This window comes from Perognathus longimembris, chromosome 8, assembly GCF_023159225.1.
Source record: "Perognathus longimembris pacificus isolate PPM17 chromosome 8, ASM2315922v1, whole genome shotgun sequence".
In the NCBI taxonomy this organism is placed as follows: domain Eukaryota; kingdom Metazoa; phylum Chordata; class Mammalia; order Rodentia; family Heteromyidae; genus Perognathus; species Perognathus longimembris.
Window position 1 is genome coordinate 11580424 of NC_063168.1, and position 20244 is coordinate 11600667.

The 20244-nt window shown below is 41.0% G+C and overlaps 1 pseudogene and 1 gene segment (V, D, J or C); both read left to right on the plus strand.

Moving 5' to 3' along the window:
• The first annotated feature begins 8378 nt into the window (after positions 1 to 8378).
• Positions 8379 to 9000, plus strand: LOC125356170. The segment is given in 2 exon segments: positions 8379 to 8456; positions 8580 to 9000. Coding segments are annotated over 2 exon segments (417 nt in total).
• Positions 9001 to 15405: 6405 nt separating this feature from the next.
• LOC125356179 lies at positions 15406 to 16182 on the plus strand (annotated as a pseudogene).
• The last annotated feature ends 4062 nt before the right edge of the window (positions 16183 to 20244 follow it).

The window sequence follows — 20244 nt, forward strand, 5'->3', positions numbered from 1 at the left end:
ATTGCTGGATCACAGGGGAGCTCAATGTTTAGTCTTTTGAGGAACCTCCATACTGCTTTCCAGAGTAATTAAAGAAGTTTGCACTGCCACCACATTGTAATAGTGAAGATATATTTCTGTGTGGATCAGTCTCTACGGAAATAGTGTGGGATGGGACTGTGTGTGACATAGTCTAGAGGACCGTGTGCAGAACCCGTGGTCCTATCATGCTCCTCCACTCACCGTCATCCACCTCTAGGGGATGGCAAGGAAATCCCTCAACAAGAAATATCCAAGTCACAGGAATCACACATGCCAGACTGTGCCATGGCCCTGAACAATAGCACTTGGCAGCACAAGAAAAGCCACAAGGCAGCATTCCCGCCTCAGTCCTTTTCAAATCAGAGACACACAGGGACACTTAGTTTTACAAGAAAACAACAGGATTATGAAGTTGAAGGATGTCAGAGGCTACGTTTGAAAGTGGTACTTTTTATTTTTAATGTTTATCCTCATATTTGTTTATCTTCCTTGCTAGGCTGGTCCTGTACAACATGAGCCATACCTCGAGCTTAGCTTCTTGAATGTTAATTAGGATTTTATCATGATCCTTGAGATCTCTAGACTCCTATGTGGCTAGGAAAATAGTCTCGAGACACTGATACCTGACAAATATATTCACGATTATGTTTTAAATCTATGAACTCTCGACCGATTTTGTACTGCTTCTTCATTTTTGCCTCAGTCTAATCCATATTGGATAACTACAATATTAAATGGTTAGAGTATCCATAAAAAATATCACAATTTTAGTGGCCAAAATAGCAGGTATGGATTGTGTTGTCATAGCTTTGCATTCTGGAAGGGAAAACCACATGTCTGTGCAGCTCTGACAAAGCATCCTGTTTTCAGCGGTTTTTGATGAAGGTCCAGTGAAATTTCAGCAGGCTGCACTGAGACACGTAAACTTGTGGATCTACTCTTGCTGTTGTAATTTATGCAATCTATATTTCAACTATGGGCTCCTTGCAGTAGCTGCTACACATGCAGACTGGAATGAAACAATGTAAAGTTCTTACTAAGAGTGACACAACAGGACAGGATCAGATTCCATAACAAAAGAAATGATAGTTACTGAGAAAAAATTTCCAACCAGAAAATTGGTCATTCTGTCATAGAAATAAAAAGAAATTGCAATTCATTTGGTGCATTGTTATCATGAAGAAGAAAGGATAAGTACTATGTTACTAACTAGATTGTAAAAATAATTACATGCAATCTTATATTCACATTTTTATGTGTAACTATCTCTGCAATTTTCCATTTTAATCCTAAACAATGTTATGAGCTCTCTAAGTGCAAGAAATTAGCTTTATCTTCCCTGTCATCTTTTTCAGCCATGTGCACCCTAATGAATTTATGAAATCAAATGACAATATTTCTAATATTTTTATAATATTTATAAACTTTTAATGGTTTCAATGAATGTCTATTACTGGCACACGAACAGGCCTGAGGACCAATGAAGGCTCAGCTCTGAACTTGCCTTCATCTGTCAAGATTTCTCCTAGGATTATAGGCTTGAGCCTCCAGCTCGTGGCTTCTCCATTTATTTTAAGTGAAGCCTTTGAGGGTGAAAAGGTGAAAGAAACTTTGATCTGTCATGTCCCCAGTATTCTCAATAACTTCCATTGCTTCTATGACTAACAACTTTCTTCCCTGATTCTTAACTCACACCTTTGGGGTTGGGGGGTGTTGATTCACACCACATTCCATAGATGAGGTGCAAGACCACTAACTGGTCTTTCAGAGAAACCTTGTCCTCGGATGCAATGTCCTGTGGGGATCTAGCCACGCTGAGAATTACCTGTGCCTCACCTCATGGAGACAAGCTCTGAAGCTGGTACGTTGCTACATATGAACACTGTATAACAAAGAATGTTGCATTTGAGTATTTCGTAACATCCAGTCTTCCTCTCTCCCTCTCCCTCTTTTCCCCCATCTCTGTCTCCTTCCCTCTCTCTTATTTTCTCTCCCTGAGAAAATGAGAACCTCCCTGAGTTTCTTATGTTCACGGACAGAGGAGAGAGACCAAACATATGTATTTTTAATTGAATCACAGATCCATCTAAGATTCTCTGCATATGAAATTTTCTCCTTCTTGGTCTTCTCTCATTTTATGGATTAGCCATTGAGGTTTCTCCCCAGGTAAAGTTTTCCAAATGGCCATCTGCTTGCTGCTGTGTTTGGCTGTGGTGTGGATTGAACCCGTGAGGAGCCGGCCTCCCTTCACTCTGGCCTCACTGCCTGTGGTCTTCGTCCTCTCTGCCTGAACATGCCCTCTCCATACAGAGCGGCTCCAGATCCCAGTCCTCACCCTTCACAATGCTGCACTTTACCCATTCTGTGCGTATTTGAGTTACATTCCCTAAATTATGTCATTGAAACCGTTTTATTGGGTGCCAAATGGCTCACCTCTACAACCCCACTACTCGGAAGGCTAAGATCTGAGGATCACGGTTCAAAGCCACAATAGGTAGGATAATCCACGAGACTCTTATTTTCAATTAACCACCAAAATAGCCAGAAAGGGAGCATTATTGGCTCAAGTGGTAGAGCACAGATTTCAGGCAGATTTCAGGCAGAGTAGCCATGCCCTGCAGCTGTATCTACCCCTAAGGATGTCCACATGCCCACAGCACAGCCCACTGCCCTGAGCACTTCTTTGTGGTCTGCTCACACCCTGTGCGGGGCTCAGTCCTGGTCAGCACACATCATGGACAGGAGAGGACCTGCTCAGCTCCTGGAGCTCCTTCTGCGCTGGCTCCCAGATAGGGAAGCACAGTGCTGGAAATGCACTAATCTCAGGCTTAATAGTGCTGTCTCACTCCTCAAGGAAGGTCTCAGGGCATAATTAATTCTGTGGGTATTTGTTTTGTGTTTCTAATATGAGGTTCCAGATGTGACTTCCCAATTGCCCAGTCTCCATCTTGCCTGTCTATATCTGTAGGAGACAGAGTCTCCTTCACTTGCAGATCCAGTCAGGGTATTAGTGATGATTTATAATGGTATCTGAAGAAACAAGGGTATTCTGCTAAACCCTAGATTTATTGGGCATCCAGTTTGGAGATTCGAATCCAGTTTGGTTTCAGTTCCAGTGGCACGGGAACAGAGTCCACTTTCACCATCAACAGACTGCCACTTACTACTCTCAGCTGAGTAGTAGCTATACAAGCCATAACATAAACCTCTCAGGGATGCAGAAGTGAGAGCTGGATTTCCCCAGCTGCTCTACTGGGTGCCTCTGTTGCTCACAGTGCATCTAAGCCATAACTGGGCTCTGAAGGTCACTGGGGAATTGGTAGAAGTCGTCAGTGACAATCTTCTCAGTCTTGCCTGTCTTTCTTGCCTCTCAGCCTCAGCACCACTGACCAGACAGTGTTTCTGTTGTTTACAAAGAACACAGATCTCGGGCTGGGAATATGGCCTAGTGGCAAGAGTGCTTGCCTTGTATACATGAATCTCTGTGTTCGATTCCCCTGCACCACAAATGTAGAAAACGACCAGGAGTGGCGCTGTGGCTCAAGTGGTAGAGTGCTAGCCTTGAGCAAAAAGAAGCCTGGAACAGTGCGTAGGTCCTGAATCCAAGCACCAGTCCTGATGCTTGGACCTGCCAATTCAAAAAGGACTTCAGAGCCTTTGGGATAAAGTATCTAGGTGGATATTATTTTCAGTTAATCACAAGAGAGGCCTTAGCCCTCCCTTCGCTCCTCTCCCACTGCTGCACCCACCTGCTGATTTGCATAGTACTCCCTAAGGAGTACCGTCCCTTCTAAGTCTGTGATAAAAGGTCATCCCGACCTTGTCTTGACCTATCAGGACTCTTGCGTTCACTCTTTAACAAGAAGTCTTTTAGCAAGCTAATGGAACACTGGTAAGGACAGAGGGAGATGAACAATGAAATCATGAAATTTGCATGGGAATGCAAGGAACTGGATCTTCATATTGAGTGACATGGGTCACGCAGTAGAAACCTAATATTGTGTGGGACTTAAATGATGATGATAATGATGATGGTGGTGATGATGATGATGTTGTTGATAGTAGAACAATAAATATTAAAAATAAATAATAACAATAGTATGTGAAGGCAAAAAGGGAAAATATCTGAAGGGAGACACGTGAGGATAAAAGAAAGGAACAAAAGGACACAAAATGTAGAAGATGAATTAGGTATAACATATAATATGAATAAATACACACATATGTTAATCATGAAGTCTCATTAAATACAGTATGAAAAATGGGAGGTGTTGGAGGGGAAAAGGGAATGGAAATACAAAGGCAGTGGTGATTTTCTTTTCCAAATAAGCTGTACTCAGGTATGGAATTCTCATCACAAAATATCCTCAGATTGTTAACATATGATAATTACAATTCATCCAAACATAAAATGAATAAAATGCCAAGATTCTGCATATAAAGTTACCAGGCCTCTGGCAAAAATTGTTTAAGATAATCATTTAACTTCAGAAAGAGCACACAAATTTCAAATGAAAATCCTGCCAGTTGCTATGTCACAAAGCAGGCAGTAGATGGCAAACCAACCTCACAAAGCAAACAACTGGAACCTGACCTTAGAGACCTTGTCAATAGGAACTTGAAGCAGGGAGCTCTAGTCAAGACTGTCATAGCACGCATGGCGGCTGGGGCCATGTTCATAGCAGGGGTCATGGCTCCCTGTGTGCAAATTCCCATTTCAAATCTTACTTTGTAAGTGTAGTGACACCTGACAAGGCTGACCCCTCCACCAGGATTCTTGTAGTGAAGTCATTACGTGCAGGTCAGAAAGGTGAGGGAAGGAAGGCGGGCCCTGCAGATGCACAGCCCTGAAGGGAACTCAGAGTCCTCTGCAGTGAGCAGGTCCTGCTTGTCCACAAGGCCACAGCCGCGGTCCTGAGCTTCGTGATGCTCAGGCTAAGAGCGAGGAAGGGCCACGGGGTCACTGCGCATTATTTCCTGGAGTTCTTTTTCACTGTCAGAATTTAAAATGTTGAGTTAGATAATTAAAATTATATTTACTATTGTATTCATTTAATATGCATCTTAGCACACATAAAAATAGTCATATACATTCTGCATTCATTCATGAAGTGTTCCTCTCTGTTTTGAGAGGAACAGACTTTCTCCTTCTACCTAGACCTCACTCGGGTTCATGGTCCAGACGATAAGCAAGTGTACTTTTTTTCTTCCAGAAAGATCCTCAGAAATGTTTTCTTATGTCCTGCTTGGTCTTCAGCCTCATCTCTCATCCAGGTAGCTACGTCCCTCACAACCCAGGGCAGTGTAAGCCTGCCCACAGCTCTGGTTTGAGACAAATATTCCACCTCTTCCATGGACTCCAGTACCTGAAGTCTGTGCAGACTTGAAGCCCACAATCCACATGCCCACATTTGCTGCAGGCAGCCCTGGAGTGTGCATCGCGAGAATTTCATGCTTTATCCTCAGAGCCTGGATGCTTTCAAACCCACTCCCATCGATGTTCTTGGCATCTCTCTTCCTCATCTTATTAATGTGCCCCCTGTAATTTACCAGGTGTTCTTCATACCTACACAGAAACCAGCTGTCTTCTCCTTGCTTCATTTACTGCCAGCTTTGTCCTGAAGTATATGATAGAGAGCAAATCTCTCCCAGCCAAAGGGATTAGGAAGTATTCAGGGAACCATATGAAAAGATTACAAAGAAATTTCAGAGGCGTAGAGGAGGTGGGCAAAGCTTTTAGGGTGGTTTAGAAATCATCATCAAAAGAGGAAACATGAGCATTGTGAAATATTTCCCAGAGCAGTTATGATAGCATGTGTTTCAGAGAGCACTAATGTTTTACAAGGTGGAGGTCATCAAATCAAGACTCATGTGAAATTCTTGTAGTGAATGGTAATGAAGAGGCTGCTGATTGGGCAGCCTCTACTTGTGGTCTACTAGCTTTTTTAAAAATTTAATTTTATTGTCAAGGTGACATACAGAAGGGTTACAGTTACATATGTAAGGTAGTGAGTACTTTTCTTGTCAAATTTGTTACCTCCTCTTAAAGAGCAGTGTTATCCTTGTGCATTGGGTTCTTGGACTTAGAATGGTGAGTTCCATGTGGTTACTCTGCTCATCTAAATCTGGGTATGACATTCGGCACTATGGGATGAAGTGTGTGCTAATCTCCATGTAGGGGGACCCTCTTCACTTCAATCTAGCTTCACTCTCTGTGGTCAGTTGTCCTCGATTCTTATCCCAGACCCCCTTAACCACATTGCAATTTATCCTTTCTATAGCCATATGGATCACATATTCTAAACACAATCTGTAAAAACTGCTTCACTAGTGGTCACTGGTTGCTCAAGCCTATAACACTACATGCACAGGAGGCTGAAATTTGAGGATTGGGGTTGGAAGCCAACTTGGGCATAAAAGTCTAGGAGACTATGATCACCAGTTCAGCAACAAAAGAATGGAAGTGAAGTTGTGGCTGATGTGGTACAACACCGTCCTTGAGCATAAAAAATCAGGAATTGAGTCAAGCCCTAGCCGAATACACAAAAAAGTGGTTTTACTTAGGACCTAAAAGACAGAACTTGAAGAACTATGCAGGCTTCAGGAGCATCGTGAAGTTTAAGTGGAGTTGAGCCCTTGGTTGAGGGAACACTTCAGCTTCTGAGAGAGGAGAGTTTCCATTCATTGATGACACAAATATCCTCTAAAAGCTTAGTAAATATCTGGAATAGACATGTGAACTACCCACAAAGCTAGAAATGATGCCAGGTATTTTCCTAAGAATAAAGAGAAAATACCTGAAGTGAACTGTTCGAGATGGAGGAGATGGTTAAGAGCACTTAGAAGAGAAAGAAACAAGTCGTTTATAAGGAGTGCTCAGGCACCAATACAAAGACCAATGGAAAATTCATATACCTCAGATCATGATGCTTTATTGCACATATTATATTTGTTATTGTTATCTCCCATTAAAATTTTGAAACCTGCCCATCTCTCTATCTACCTATGCATCTATCTATCTGCCATTTTTTTAAACAGGGGGATTACAATTACATATGTAAGTTAGTACATTTCTTGTGAAACTTGTTACCCTCTCCCTAATTTGTCTCCCACCTTCCCTCCCCCTTGCAACGCCCCAGCTATAAACTTCATTTCCAACATGGTGTTTCGTGAGTATCACTGCCACATTGGTTTGTCCTTTGTCTCACCATTTTGTTGTTCCTCTTCTCTTCTATAATTCAGACAAATGGATATACAATACCCAGGGTACCAAAATCAAATACAATGACAACAGGAGATAAACCACAGGGAAAAATGAAAAAACAAAAGAAAGAATTTCACATAGTACATTAAAACAACAACATCAGTGAAAAGCCTCTTGTTTCCATATCTTGGAGTTCATTTCACTTAGTATCATCTTATATGCATATAGCATATAGCTATTGAGCTATTGTGATCCTCGGCTAGGACTATCTTAGACATATACTAATTATTACAAATGAGGGAAATCATGGAATCTATGTTTCTTTGGGTCTGGTTTATTTCACTTAATATTAATATTCCAAGTTTATTCATTTACTTAGAAATGGTGCAATATCATTCTTTCTAACGGAAGTATAGAGTTCCATTGTGTATATATACTTCATTTTCTTGATCTACTCATCTACTGAGGGGCATCTGGTTGGTTCCATATTTTAAGTATGGTAAATAATACTGCAATGAACATGATTGTGCTGGTAGTTTAGTATGGTCTTATTTGTGGTCACTTGGGTAAATGCCCAGAAGGGGGATTTGGTTCATAGGGGAGCTCTATGTTTAGTTTGCTGTGGAACCTCCATCCTGCTTTCGAGAGTAGTTGAACAAGTTTACATTCCTACCACCATTGTACCTGCACATGTATTATCACTTTCTAACACTCATGTCTGGGCAATAATGATAATTATTAAACCATATAACGTGGTTCAGGGAAACAACCTGGATACTCTAGGAATTCTTTGTCACAAACTCCACTGATATCACATGTACTCCTAAAATTAACTTCCATTGGAAATGTTTGTATTTGAATGAATGATTTACATGAAGAAAAATAGCAAATAGCAAATGGATAAGGAGGGAAATTAAGAAAAATCTATTCTCCTCACAGGACACCAGAAACCTTCTGTTCTTCTCTTGTCTCTTGAAACACATGATCTACAAGCATACTGGACGTTCCAGTCTTTAGGTCTCTGCTTTTTTACTGAGATTTGCAGCCTGAAGCTATGACTAGCACTGCCCAGTCTTGGCTAATTTGCATGTCTGCAGAGTTCAGCCCACTGCACTGGGAACTTCTTACATAGGCTGCTCACACCAGGTGCAGGAGGAGGCTCCACCAGCACACAGCGTGGACATGAAGGCCCCTGCTCCTCTCCTGTGGTTCCTCCTGCTCGGGATTGCAGGTAAGGAAGGATGATATTGGGGATTACTCATCATGTGTTTAACAGAGCTACCTGGCTTGTCATGGGAGTGTTTGGGCAGCAAAATTAATTATATTGATAATGGCTTTTATGTTTCCATGTCAGGTGTCAAATGTGACATCCAGTTGACCCAGTCACCATCCGTATCGGCATCTCTGGGAGACAGAGTCGCCATCACTTGCAGAGCCAGCCAGGGCATTAGCATTTGGTTACACTGGTATCAGCAGAAACCAGGGAAATCTCCAAAGCTCTTGATATATAAAGCATCCAATTTGCAATCTGGGGTTCCATCGAGGTTCAGTGGCAGTGGATCTGGGACAGAGTTCACTCTCACCATCAGCAGCCTGCAGCCTGAAGATGTTGCCACTTATTACTGTCAGCAGAGTAATAACTGGCCTCCCACAGTGATACAAGTCATAACAAAAACCTCCCAGGGAAGCAGAAGTGAGAGGCTGGGCTGCCCCAGCTGCTGACACAGCTTCTCAGATGCAGCCAGACTTGTAAGATCACTGGAAAGTGTTGGGAGGAAGGTCACGGAGCCATCTCCACACCCAGACTCTGTCCTCCTGCTCATCCCAAGCAGCTCACACCTGACCACGCCACTTCTCACTTACAAAGAACACAGATTGGTATTCATTTGTACTCCAGGTTGTGTTAAAAGTTTTCAGTCACTCAATAAAGCAGCAGCCATTTTAGTTACATCAAGGCAGGTTTTAAATAGTAAGACAACATAACTTGTGAAAAAAGATTCCTGAAAAATAGTTTTATAAAGAAATACATCATTGAAAATGTTTGAAATTAGTTTTTGATTGCCAGGTATAATTGTATTTGAAGTACAATTTGAGGTTAGGTACGTGTCTACATCATGCAATGATCTGATCTATGTAACTGACAAGGTAGTTTCTGACCTTATACATTTAGAAGTTTCTCATATTTAGAGGTGTTTTTTTTTTCTCTTTCTGGATGTGAGATATTAAATAAACAAAAAACATCTGGAGAAACAAGAAATGATCGAATCTAAAATGACTAGGAGGAGAGAGATTACAAAGATTAAAGAAGAAATAAATCTGATTGAAAATAGAAAGACAATTCAACAAATAAATAAGACTAAAAGCTGGTTCTTTGAGAAAATAAGTAAAATTGACAGACCCCTTGCAAGACTTAAAAAAAAAAAGAGGAGAGACTCATATTTGTAAAATCAGGGAATCCATGAGAAAAATTACAACAAATACACACGATATTCAAACAATCATGAGGAACTATTTCAACAACCTCTACTCAATAAAAAACAATAATTTTACTGAAATGGATCAATTCTTAGAGAAGTATAAACTGCCGAAACTGAATCAAGAAGGAATAAATCAACTAAATAAACCAATAACTTACAGGGAGATACAGGGGGTAATCAAGAGCCTCCCAACAAAGAAAAGCCCAGGCCCAGATGGATTCACCAATGAATTCTATAAAACCTTTAGTGAGGAGCTAATACCAATACTCCTTAAACTCTTCCAAGAAATAGAAACAGAGGGAGAAATCCCAAACTCTTTCTATGAAGCTAATATCATACTCATCCCCAAACCAGGCAAAGACCCAACAAAAAAAAGAGAACTACAGACCAATATCACTAATGAACACAGATGCAAAACTCCTCAATAAAATATTAGCTAACAGGATCCAGAAACTGATCAAGAAAATTATACATCATAACCAAGTAGGCTTCATCCCACAGACACAAGGATGGTTCAACATCCGTAAATCAATTAATGTAATTCACCACATAAACAGAACTAAAATCAAGAATCACATTGTTATCTCAGTCGATGCCCAAAAAGCCTTTGACAAAATACAACAGCCATACTTACTGAAAGCTCTGGAGAGAACAGGAATAGAGGGAACATTCTTTCAAACAATAAAAGCCATATATAGACCAACTGCTAATATCATATTAAATGGGGAGAAACTAAAACCATTTCCCCTATTCTGAGGAACAAGACAAGGATGCCCACTCTCCCCACTTCTTTTCAACATAGTGCTGGAATCCCTAGCCATAGCAATAAGGAAAGAGGAGAACATCAAAGGGATCCACATCAGCAAAGAAGAAATCAAACTATCCCTATTCGCAGATGACATGATCTTATATCTGAAGAACCCAAAAAACTCAGTCCCCAAACTCCTACACCTAATAAACCATTTTGGCAAAGTAGCAGGATACAAATCAATCCACAAAAATCAGCAGCTTTTCTGTACACCAGCAATGTACAAGCAGAAAAGGAAACTATGGAAATAGTACCATTTACAATAGCTAAAAAAAGAATAAATTACCTAGGGATCAACCTAACTAAAGACGTGAAGGACCTATTTAATGAGAACTATAAAAATCTAAAAAGGGAAATCAAAGATGACACAAGGAGATGGAAAGACCTCCCATGCTCATGGGTAGGCAGAAACAATATAGTGAAAATGGCCATATTGCCCAAATTGTTATACAAATTCAATGCAATCCCCATTAAGTTCCCAGCTACATTCTTCACTGAAATAGAGAAAGCAACCCATAAACTCTTATGGAACAGCAAAAGACCTAGAATAGCCAAAGCAATTCTAGGCAAAGAAAAGCAGTGCAGGACGTATCACAATACCAGACTTCAAGCTCTATTATAGAGCCATCATAACAAAAACAGCCTGGTATTGGTATAAAAACAGACCTGAAGACCAATGGAATAGAATTGAAGACCCAGAAATAAAACTGAACTCTTACAATCAGATGATATTCGACAAAGGAGCTATAGACATACCATGGAAAAAACAGAGCCTCTTCACCTACTGGTGCTGGGAAAACTGGGCAGCCATATGCAGAAAACTCAAAGTAGACCCTACCCTATCACCATACACCAAGATCAACACAAAATGGATCAAGAACCTCAACATCAGACCTGAATCCTTAAAACTACTGAAGGACAGAGTAGGAAAGACGCTAGAACTTATAGGCACAGGAAGGAACTTCCTCAATACAGTCCCAGGGGCACAACAAATAGGGGAGAGACTCGACAGATGGGACTACTACAAAATAAAAAGTTTCTCCACAGCTAAAGACATAGCCACCAAACTAGAAAGACAGCCAACCATATGGGAAAGGATCTTCACCACAGCAACAGACTAAGGCCTAATATCTGTCATCCACATAAAACTCAAAAAACTAAGCCCCTCCAAGCCCAGTAAACCAATTATTAAATGGGCAAAGGAGCTAAAGAGAGACTTCACAAGAGAAGAGATAAAAATGGCAAAGAAACATATGAGGAAATGTTCAACATCCCTGGTAGTAAAGGAAATGCAAATAAAAACAACTCCGAGATACCACCTCACTCCAGTTAGAATGGCCTATACTCTGAACTCAGGCAACAACAAATGCTGGAGGGGGTGCGGGGAAAGAGGAACCCTTCTCCATTGTCAGTGGGAGTGCAAATTAGTACAACCACTTTGGAGAACAGTATGGAGGTTTCTCAAAAAGCTCAATATAGACCTACCCTATGACCCAGCCATACCACTCCTAGGCATCTATTCTGAACAACAGGTCTCAAGATATCAAAAAGACATCTGCACTTCCATGTTTATCGCTGCACAATTCACAATAGCCAAAATATGGAAACAACCCAGATGCCCCTCTACAGATGAATGAATCCAAAAAAATATGGTACCTATACACAATGGAATACTACATAGCGATTAGAAATGGGGAAATATTGGTATTCACAGGGAAATGTTCAGAACTTGAACAAATAATGTTGAGCAAGACAAGCCTAGAACACAGAAAACAAAGGGGCATGATCTCCTTGATATATGCCTGTTAAGGTAGGGGGAGAAGGAGACAGTAGAGACCAGGTCTACGAAACAAAAATCTTCTTGTCCAATGGTATTTCCCACAGGTTTGAGTCAGTGACCTTACATTATGTAACTACAACCAAAGAACTACTCAAAATAAAAAGGTCAAAAATAGACTTATCAGTGGATCACAATAGCTCAATAGCTTTGTATGTATGATTATATAAGACAAGGATAAGCAAACTTTATTGTTGACGTTATATTTAAAGTCCTAGGTGAATTTCCTTTGGTGTATGCCACATGGCTACCGTATATGTTTTTGGTACACTGTGTATTTTTATATATGTCTACCAAAATAAAAAAACTTACTTCAACTTACCTGTTAACAGTGCACCACATATTTCAATTTATTTACCATAAAATTAATTTCTTTTTCATGCTCAATATCAAATTCATAATAATTTCTCAGTGTGACTATCTCATCTATTGAAAGTAGAGTGGAATTGTGATATTTTTAGGAAATATTTTTTAAAAATATAAAGGTTTTTGTGAACCTATTTTGGAAGCTTTGAACATCAATATTTTGTGTATGCTGCTTGATCTCTTGCTGAGTTAAATATAACCATACAAAAATAAAGAAAATACGCATACATGAGAATAAATAGAATATATTCAAGACAATTTTGCATCTAAGTGACAGGTCCAGTTACATAGTGACCCACATTACATCAATATTTCCTTTTTTATTTTAGCAGAAAGAATTTAATATAAATAATTGTTAACATTATATTAGAAAAACTGAAAAGATAGGGGTAATAGCAACTACAGGCAGCAGCTACCACTTAAAGAAAGGGGGCAGAAGCAACATTTAGAAGGCCAGATCAAGAAGTTAGACATCTAGATCTGGGGACGAGGGCTGCATGGCTTTATACAGTAGTAATCAATAGCTTTGAGGAAGAGGCATTGGCCTCCTAGGACTAATAGGCAAAGGAAACTCTGGTGTGGCTGTTTTGGAAAGTGTTTGGAAAATAGCAAACTGGATATCATGGCAGCTATTAGAAGAAAATAACATTGCTAGGTGATTTTGATCAGAATTGGAGCCAAAGAGGAATAAACGAAATGAGGGAGGAGGTAGCAAATTTCACAAAAAATGTACCTTACCTTATGTATGTAACTGTAACTCCTCTGTACATCACCTTGACAATAAAAATAAAATAAAGTATATTAAAAAAGAAATGCACTTCCTGAAGAGACTGTGATGAGACTGTGATTAGTTCAAAGCTGACCCAGTGAGATCCTGGCCCCACTCTCAGAATATGTGCAGGAAGGCATTGCCCAAGACCATGCTCACACGGGCCTCTTCTTACAAGCAACTGGTGACCACAGCAAGAATCTTAGTCAAACTCAGCCAATGAAAAGTGAAGTATTTGCATGAAATATGTAAGGGACACTTCTCAAATAGAACTACTTCCTGACACATAGGAAGCAACCACAACTAAACATGGGTGAAATATTATTTTGTTCATACTCAGAATGTGTCCAGATTTCATAAAAATCAACAAAATCTCTGAGAGTATGTTACAAACACAAAATTACAAAACTACCTCAGATTAGTGAATCTGCACTTCAGCATGTTAACAATGATCCCTGTAAGGTTTAGGAAACTGTGCTTAGCAGATAAGTATTGCATGTAGAGAGATGCTTTTTACTGCATAGTTAGATCACTTAAGAGCATTTCTATTTCAACCATCTCTCTCTCTCTCTCTCTCTCTCTCTCTCTCTCTCACACACACACACACACACAGACACGGACACATACACACATACACACATACACACATCTACACACCCTGTACCAGTCCTTTTCTGCAACAAAGTAGTGGACCTAAGCACCAAATAAAGAAGAGTTTTGTTTAACTCACAGTTTTAGATGCAGAAAGTTCTAGTTTTATTCTGGTGATGGTTGTCTTGTCTGTGTCACAACATGGTGTATTAATAAAGAGAGAACCAGCTGTAAGGTGAGGTGGACAAACATACAATTGTCTTCATTTCATAACAATTGCCTATGATGAGAACTGACTCACTCCATAAGTGCAGCTTTCACCCTCCAGAGGGCAGGACTTCCTAGCACCTAGTCACTTCCCACAAACCACTTCTTCCACTGGCCAGGTTTGTCCATTGGGCATCAATACAGGCCTCCTTCTCCAGGTGCTCTTTTCTCACAGGTGAAATAAATCCTAACAATCACCGAGATAAATAAGCTGGCTAAATTAGAAGGGGACTGAAGACACTCAAGGTTTTATGATAAGATAATAGGAATGATATATATTTGTATATCATCATCATCATCATCATCATCAGTAGGAACAGTAGTATTATGTCAGGCTTGGGGTTTGACTTTAGGCCTGAGTGCTGCCCCTTACATTGAATATGTGTTCATACTTTCAAATATAATCATTTCTACCACTAGGTTAAAAGACTATTCATTAGGTTACTAACTATCTGTAAGACGAAGTTATATTTTCCCCGTAAATTCTTCATCCTAAGGCTTAATAGGAAGTTCTTTTAGAAACAGAGGTTCTAACCTTGTATTTAAGTCCCTGAACAGATAACTTGGCAATCATGGGTATCAGGCTCCTCTTCATCTAGATCAACTCCATGCACTTATTGGTCAACTACTTTGAGGATCATTGCTGCTGATCCTCCAAGTGTCTTTCTCTGGACTAGATGAGGGAGCTGCAGGGGATCAGGCACAACACCCATGTCTTTCCTAGAGATGCTGCTGGGCATAAGGTTGCATATCATTGGGCTTCTGATGCTGTTATAGGCTGGCAGGACCATGTGCACCCAGTAATTCCCACAGTCTCAGACGTTCTCAGTAGGGTCCTTTCTTCCCATGCTCCAGGCATCATGGATTTTATTGGTTATCGCCAAACACAGAGCACAGCTGATGTCACTTCTCTCAGAAGAGCAGGCCTTGCCTTTCCCTTGGCTCTTCTCACACTGTTGCCCCCACCTGGCTATTTGCATATTGCTCCCTAAGGAGGACCTTCCTTTCCAAGTCTGAGATAAAGGCTCAGCTCTGAACCTGCCTTGACCTGACAAGACTCCTCCTTTCACTCCTAGAAATGAAGTCCTTCTCTCAGCTCCTGTGGCTGTTAATGCTCTGGATCCCTGGTAAGGGCAAAGGGAGATGAGGAATGACAGTGGGTGTGCAGGGGGTGGGGGTGGTGTTGAGCTCTCAGAGCCCATTTGTGCCCTATCTGTGTTGGTCTTGTTATCCATGATGAGGAAAAGAGAGATTTAAGCCTGAGAGAGTGAGAAGCATTTCAGGAGGAGCTAAAACCTGTGCTTCAGTGTAGACTCTGCTTGGTGTGAATAAAATATGACTTGAAATATCTCTATATTTAATATAAAATATTTTAGATCATAAGTCAAGCCTTGAAATATTACTAATAGGTACTACATATCAAAACAAATAAAAATGCATGCTTCTGTATGTTTGTGTATAACCTTGCACTTATGTCTTATTCTAATTTCAGGATCTAATGGAGATGTTGTGATGACCCAGACTCCACTCTCCTTGCCTGTCACCCTGGGAGAGCCGGCCTCCATCTCCTGCAGGTCTAGTCAGAGCCTCCTAGCTGGTAATGGAAAGACCTATTTGGAATGGTACCTGAAGAAGCCTGGACAATCTCCATAGCTCCTGATCTATTTGGTTTCCAATCGATATTCTGGGGTCCCAGACAGGTTCCGTGGCAGCGGGTCAGGCACAGATTTCACACTGACCATCAGCAGGGTGGAGGCTGAGGATGTTGGGGTTTATTACTGTTTTCAAGGTACACATGCTCCTCCCACAGTGATACAGCCCTGAACAAAAACCTCCTTTCTAGCAAATGGCTCATGCATTGCTGATCTGGGGAGCAGCAGAGCACTGTCTGAGTCTACCAGGAAGAAATGATTTTGTTGTTAATGTGAGAGCAAATCTGTGTTGAGATAAAGATAATTTGACAACCTGACTGCATACAATCAACAAAGACCCGGAGAACAAACATGGGTGTACAAACACTGGAGACTTCAGGTAAACCATGAGATATTTATTGAAAAATGTCTTTGTCTCTTAAGTAGTACTATAGCTACCTAGATGAGTAGCTACCTTTATGAATCAAATATCTTCTGTGATTTTATTCCCTGTATAATTATATCCCCTGTATAAACGTGTAATACCTCCATCATGCACATGGTTTGGCCCACACCTACACTATATGCTATGCTTTCTGTTCAGAAGCTGGAAGCCTAGTTGTACCTTTTCTAGCTTCTGCTCTGTTTCTTCCCCAAACCCTGCTTGACCATCACACCCTTAAGAGAGTTCTGTCACTGTTTTTTGGCTGAATTAAGCTTGGGCTGATCCAGTACTGGACATTGTACCCTGGCTTCTGGCCTTCTGTGTCCTGAGGCCCACAATCAACTTAAGAGAGAGGAGTGTGGTGAAGTAATAGTGAGATTCATAGGTCCCGGAATTCTGAAACTAAGCCTTTAGCCAATGGTCACAGGATTTAGAGCCCTACCTTGTCAGCCTATGTGACTTTCTTTCTCACCCCCAAATTTTGGTATTGTGGCATCATTAGCATTTAGTTATGTTTTGTATCTGCCTCTAGATTCTGACAGTGTAGTGTTTTGTGGTCTCAGGCTCTGTTGTTTCTTTCAGTGTCTCTACCACAGAAAGTCTCCATTCCTTGATGCGGATAAAGTGAATCCTGGGAAGATACTCTGGATTTCTCACATACTGTGTCCACCTGGAAGCAACACATCCTTCAGCTGGGTGCAGACCCTCAATTCCCACGGAGCCACATGGTTGTTCAGTAATTATGCTCATGATCATTATCCAAAACTGCACTGTCACAGTCAGTGAAGTACACCAGTGTAACTACATAGAAGTCAATTAAAGCTACATTATTAGTGCTTCGGAGGATTACGGTATATTCCTAGTGCTGATGAGGGAGACACTGAATGAATTTGGGTTCCATGTCAATTAACTTGACACGAGTTCCTTTCCTGTGTAAAGAAAAGGTCTGCAGTATCTTGTGTGAGAAACATTGCTCTTAATGTTCCACAAAGTGACATTGCAATATCGTGACAGCATGCAAATGTGGACTGGGGAGAAATGGCACCTGTGCCCACACACCAGACAAATCCTCAAGGGACAGCATGGGGGTGTGGTCAACGCAGGCTGAGCTGCAGGCCATGAGGCCAGGCCTCTGCTTCTGATGGGCAGGGCTGGGACCCTCCCAAGGCCATAGTGCGGGAGTAGCTGTCATCTTGGTAAGACGCAGCCTGACAGTTGAGCCACAGGCTTGTGGTTCCCTCCACAGTCTGCATCCGCAGTGGTATTGTTGAGACTGCTTCTAGAAGTTTTGTAGGGATTTTGTTGCTTGAGGCTTCCATTATCCCTGTGCTCAGTGGTACAGACTCAAATACTTGTGGACTGCAAGACTTAAGAAGTTACAAGAGGCTGTTGCAGGAAGTTCATGTCTGTAGTTCTAGCTCCTCAGAAGGCTGAGATATGCTGATCCTAGTTGAAGTCCTGGGCAGGAAGGTCTCTGAGATTTTTATCTCCAATAAACCACCAACAGGCCAGAGATGGAGCTGTGGCTTAAGTGATACAAGGTTGGTCTTGAGTACAAACACTCATGGACAGTATGCAGACAATGAGTTCAAGTCCCAGGACTGATCACCTCCTGCCTGTCCCACATACAAAAAAAGTATAAACATCTAGTCATAAATGAGACTTCCTGTGGTTGCACACCCCTGAGAAAAACAAATCAAAGGTGAGATTTCAATATTTCTGTTCAACTATATCACTTTACAACTCCTGTAGACAGGATTGAAGTCACACCCTATTGGGAAATTACCTTTGTAAATCTGAATCGTGTCCCCTCCTGAGTGGCTACCATTTACAGTCAGACTGGAGCATTCTTCTGGTTTGGGGAATTCTTCCAGGTATATTAGGAGTTTGTTCATTCTCTTTGCTCAAGCAAGCTGCAAAGGAACAGTAGGCCAATAAAAAATAGTAAAACAATGATTTCAGTTTTCTAAAATTCTAGAAGCATAGAAAAATGAGAAGTATTTACTGCTGAGAAAGCCTTAGAATTTGGAGGCAAAACAGGAAGTGTGTATAGCTTTTACTTAAGAGCACTCCCTTCACCCCAAGCATTGGTAAGAGCTGTTTTGCTACCACCATGTGGGTGGCAGTGAAGTCTATCACCTGCCGTCAAATGAATGCAATGCCTCTACAGGAATTGACTCACAAATGTTCACAGCTTTGTAGTACATGTGTTGGCCATGGTGGGGCAAAAAGGCAGAACAACCAGGGATCACTGATGAAAGCATGCAAGCAATGTGCTTTCTCTGAACCCTCACCCCATGTGTGAGTTTCAGAGACTCAGAGACTCGAGAGGCCTTGAGCAAAAGAATAGGAAGTGATCTGGCTGTACCTTCCATGCACTCTCAATCCACACACCGGGTGAATGTGGAACAGCAGGACGGTCTTGCAGTGTGTAAGGAACCTGACCCACTGCTTCTACTTGTCATGCGAGGTAGGTATACAGTAGCTACTAGAGATTCAAAAAATAAGTTGGGAATAAAAATGCTAAAAAGATAATTGACATTGAAAGTCAAATGGAAAATAGACTTTAAAGTAATTGTTTTAGGGATTATACATGTTCTAAACGTTTAAACATTTTTGAAGCCTGTGATCTCTGATCAAAGTACTTGCAAAACTGTTTGGTGAAAGTGAACTGAACACCTTGGGGGTGGGGGAGGGAAAGCGGGAGGAGGAAGGGGGGGATGAGGGACAGGGTAACAAACAGTACAAGAAATGTATCCAATGCCTAACGTATGAAACTGTAACCTCTCTGTATATCAGTTTCATAATAAAAATTTGAAAAAAAATACTAAAGAGGAATATATGCAGAAAAATGTGTAACAAATAAGACTCAAGAGAGATATGAAAGAGACCAAGTGGGAATCTGAGAATGGAAAGCACAATCACATCACTGGAATTTTACAGGATAATTGAAGACAGGAATAACTAATTTGCAGGCTTGTTATATCTAGGCAGAGAAGAGCAACCTCATAGAATAGTTTAATGTGTGCTTCCTTCTCATACATACTATGTTTATCTAACCCTTTAGCTACAAAGAAAGAAAATCCTCACTCTGCTTCTATTTCCTTGGCCACTAGGAGGGGCACGTTTATCAAGGGATGGCTCATGTGTCTAGAATGATTGCTTATATATATCAGACTGTTTTCATTGTGACTTACACTATCACTTCGTGTGTGTGTGTGTGTGCACCACTGTAGTGGATTGAGATTATGACCATGGGGCTGTCCCTGAACAGTTTGCTTAAGGCTGCGCACTCTACCCCTTGAACCACAGCTTCATTTCTGGCTTTTTAGAGAATAATGGACATAAGAATCTCACAGATGGGCTATGAATGTAGCTTAGTGGCAGAGTGCTTGCCTAGCATGAAATGAAGCCCTGAGTTCACTTCCTCAGTACCACATAAACAGAAAAGGCCGGATGTGGTGCTGTGGCTCAAGTGATAGAGTGCTAGCCTTGAGCAATAAGAAACTCAGGAACAATGCCAGGCCCTGAGCTCAAGCCCCAGGACTGGCAAAAAATAATAATTTCACAGACTTTCCTGCCTGAGATACTTTTGAGCAGCAGTCCTCAGATCTCAGCCACCAGCGTATCTAGAATTACAGGTATGAGCCATCAGTGCCTGGCTTTACTTCTTCTTTTTCTTCTTTTCTTTCACTCAGACAGGTTTCCTAAGTTGAGTGTTTTCCAAAGTTTGGTCTCCTAGACTCACCATGTTAATCACAAAGAATGAAAGCAGGGTTTTGAAGGAAAAGGAAATAAGGTTTATTATTTTTAACAGATTAAACAGGG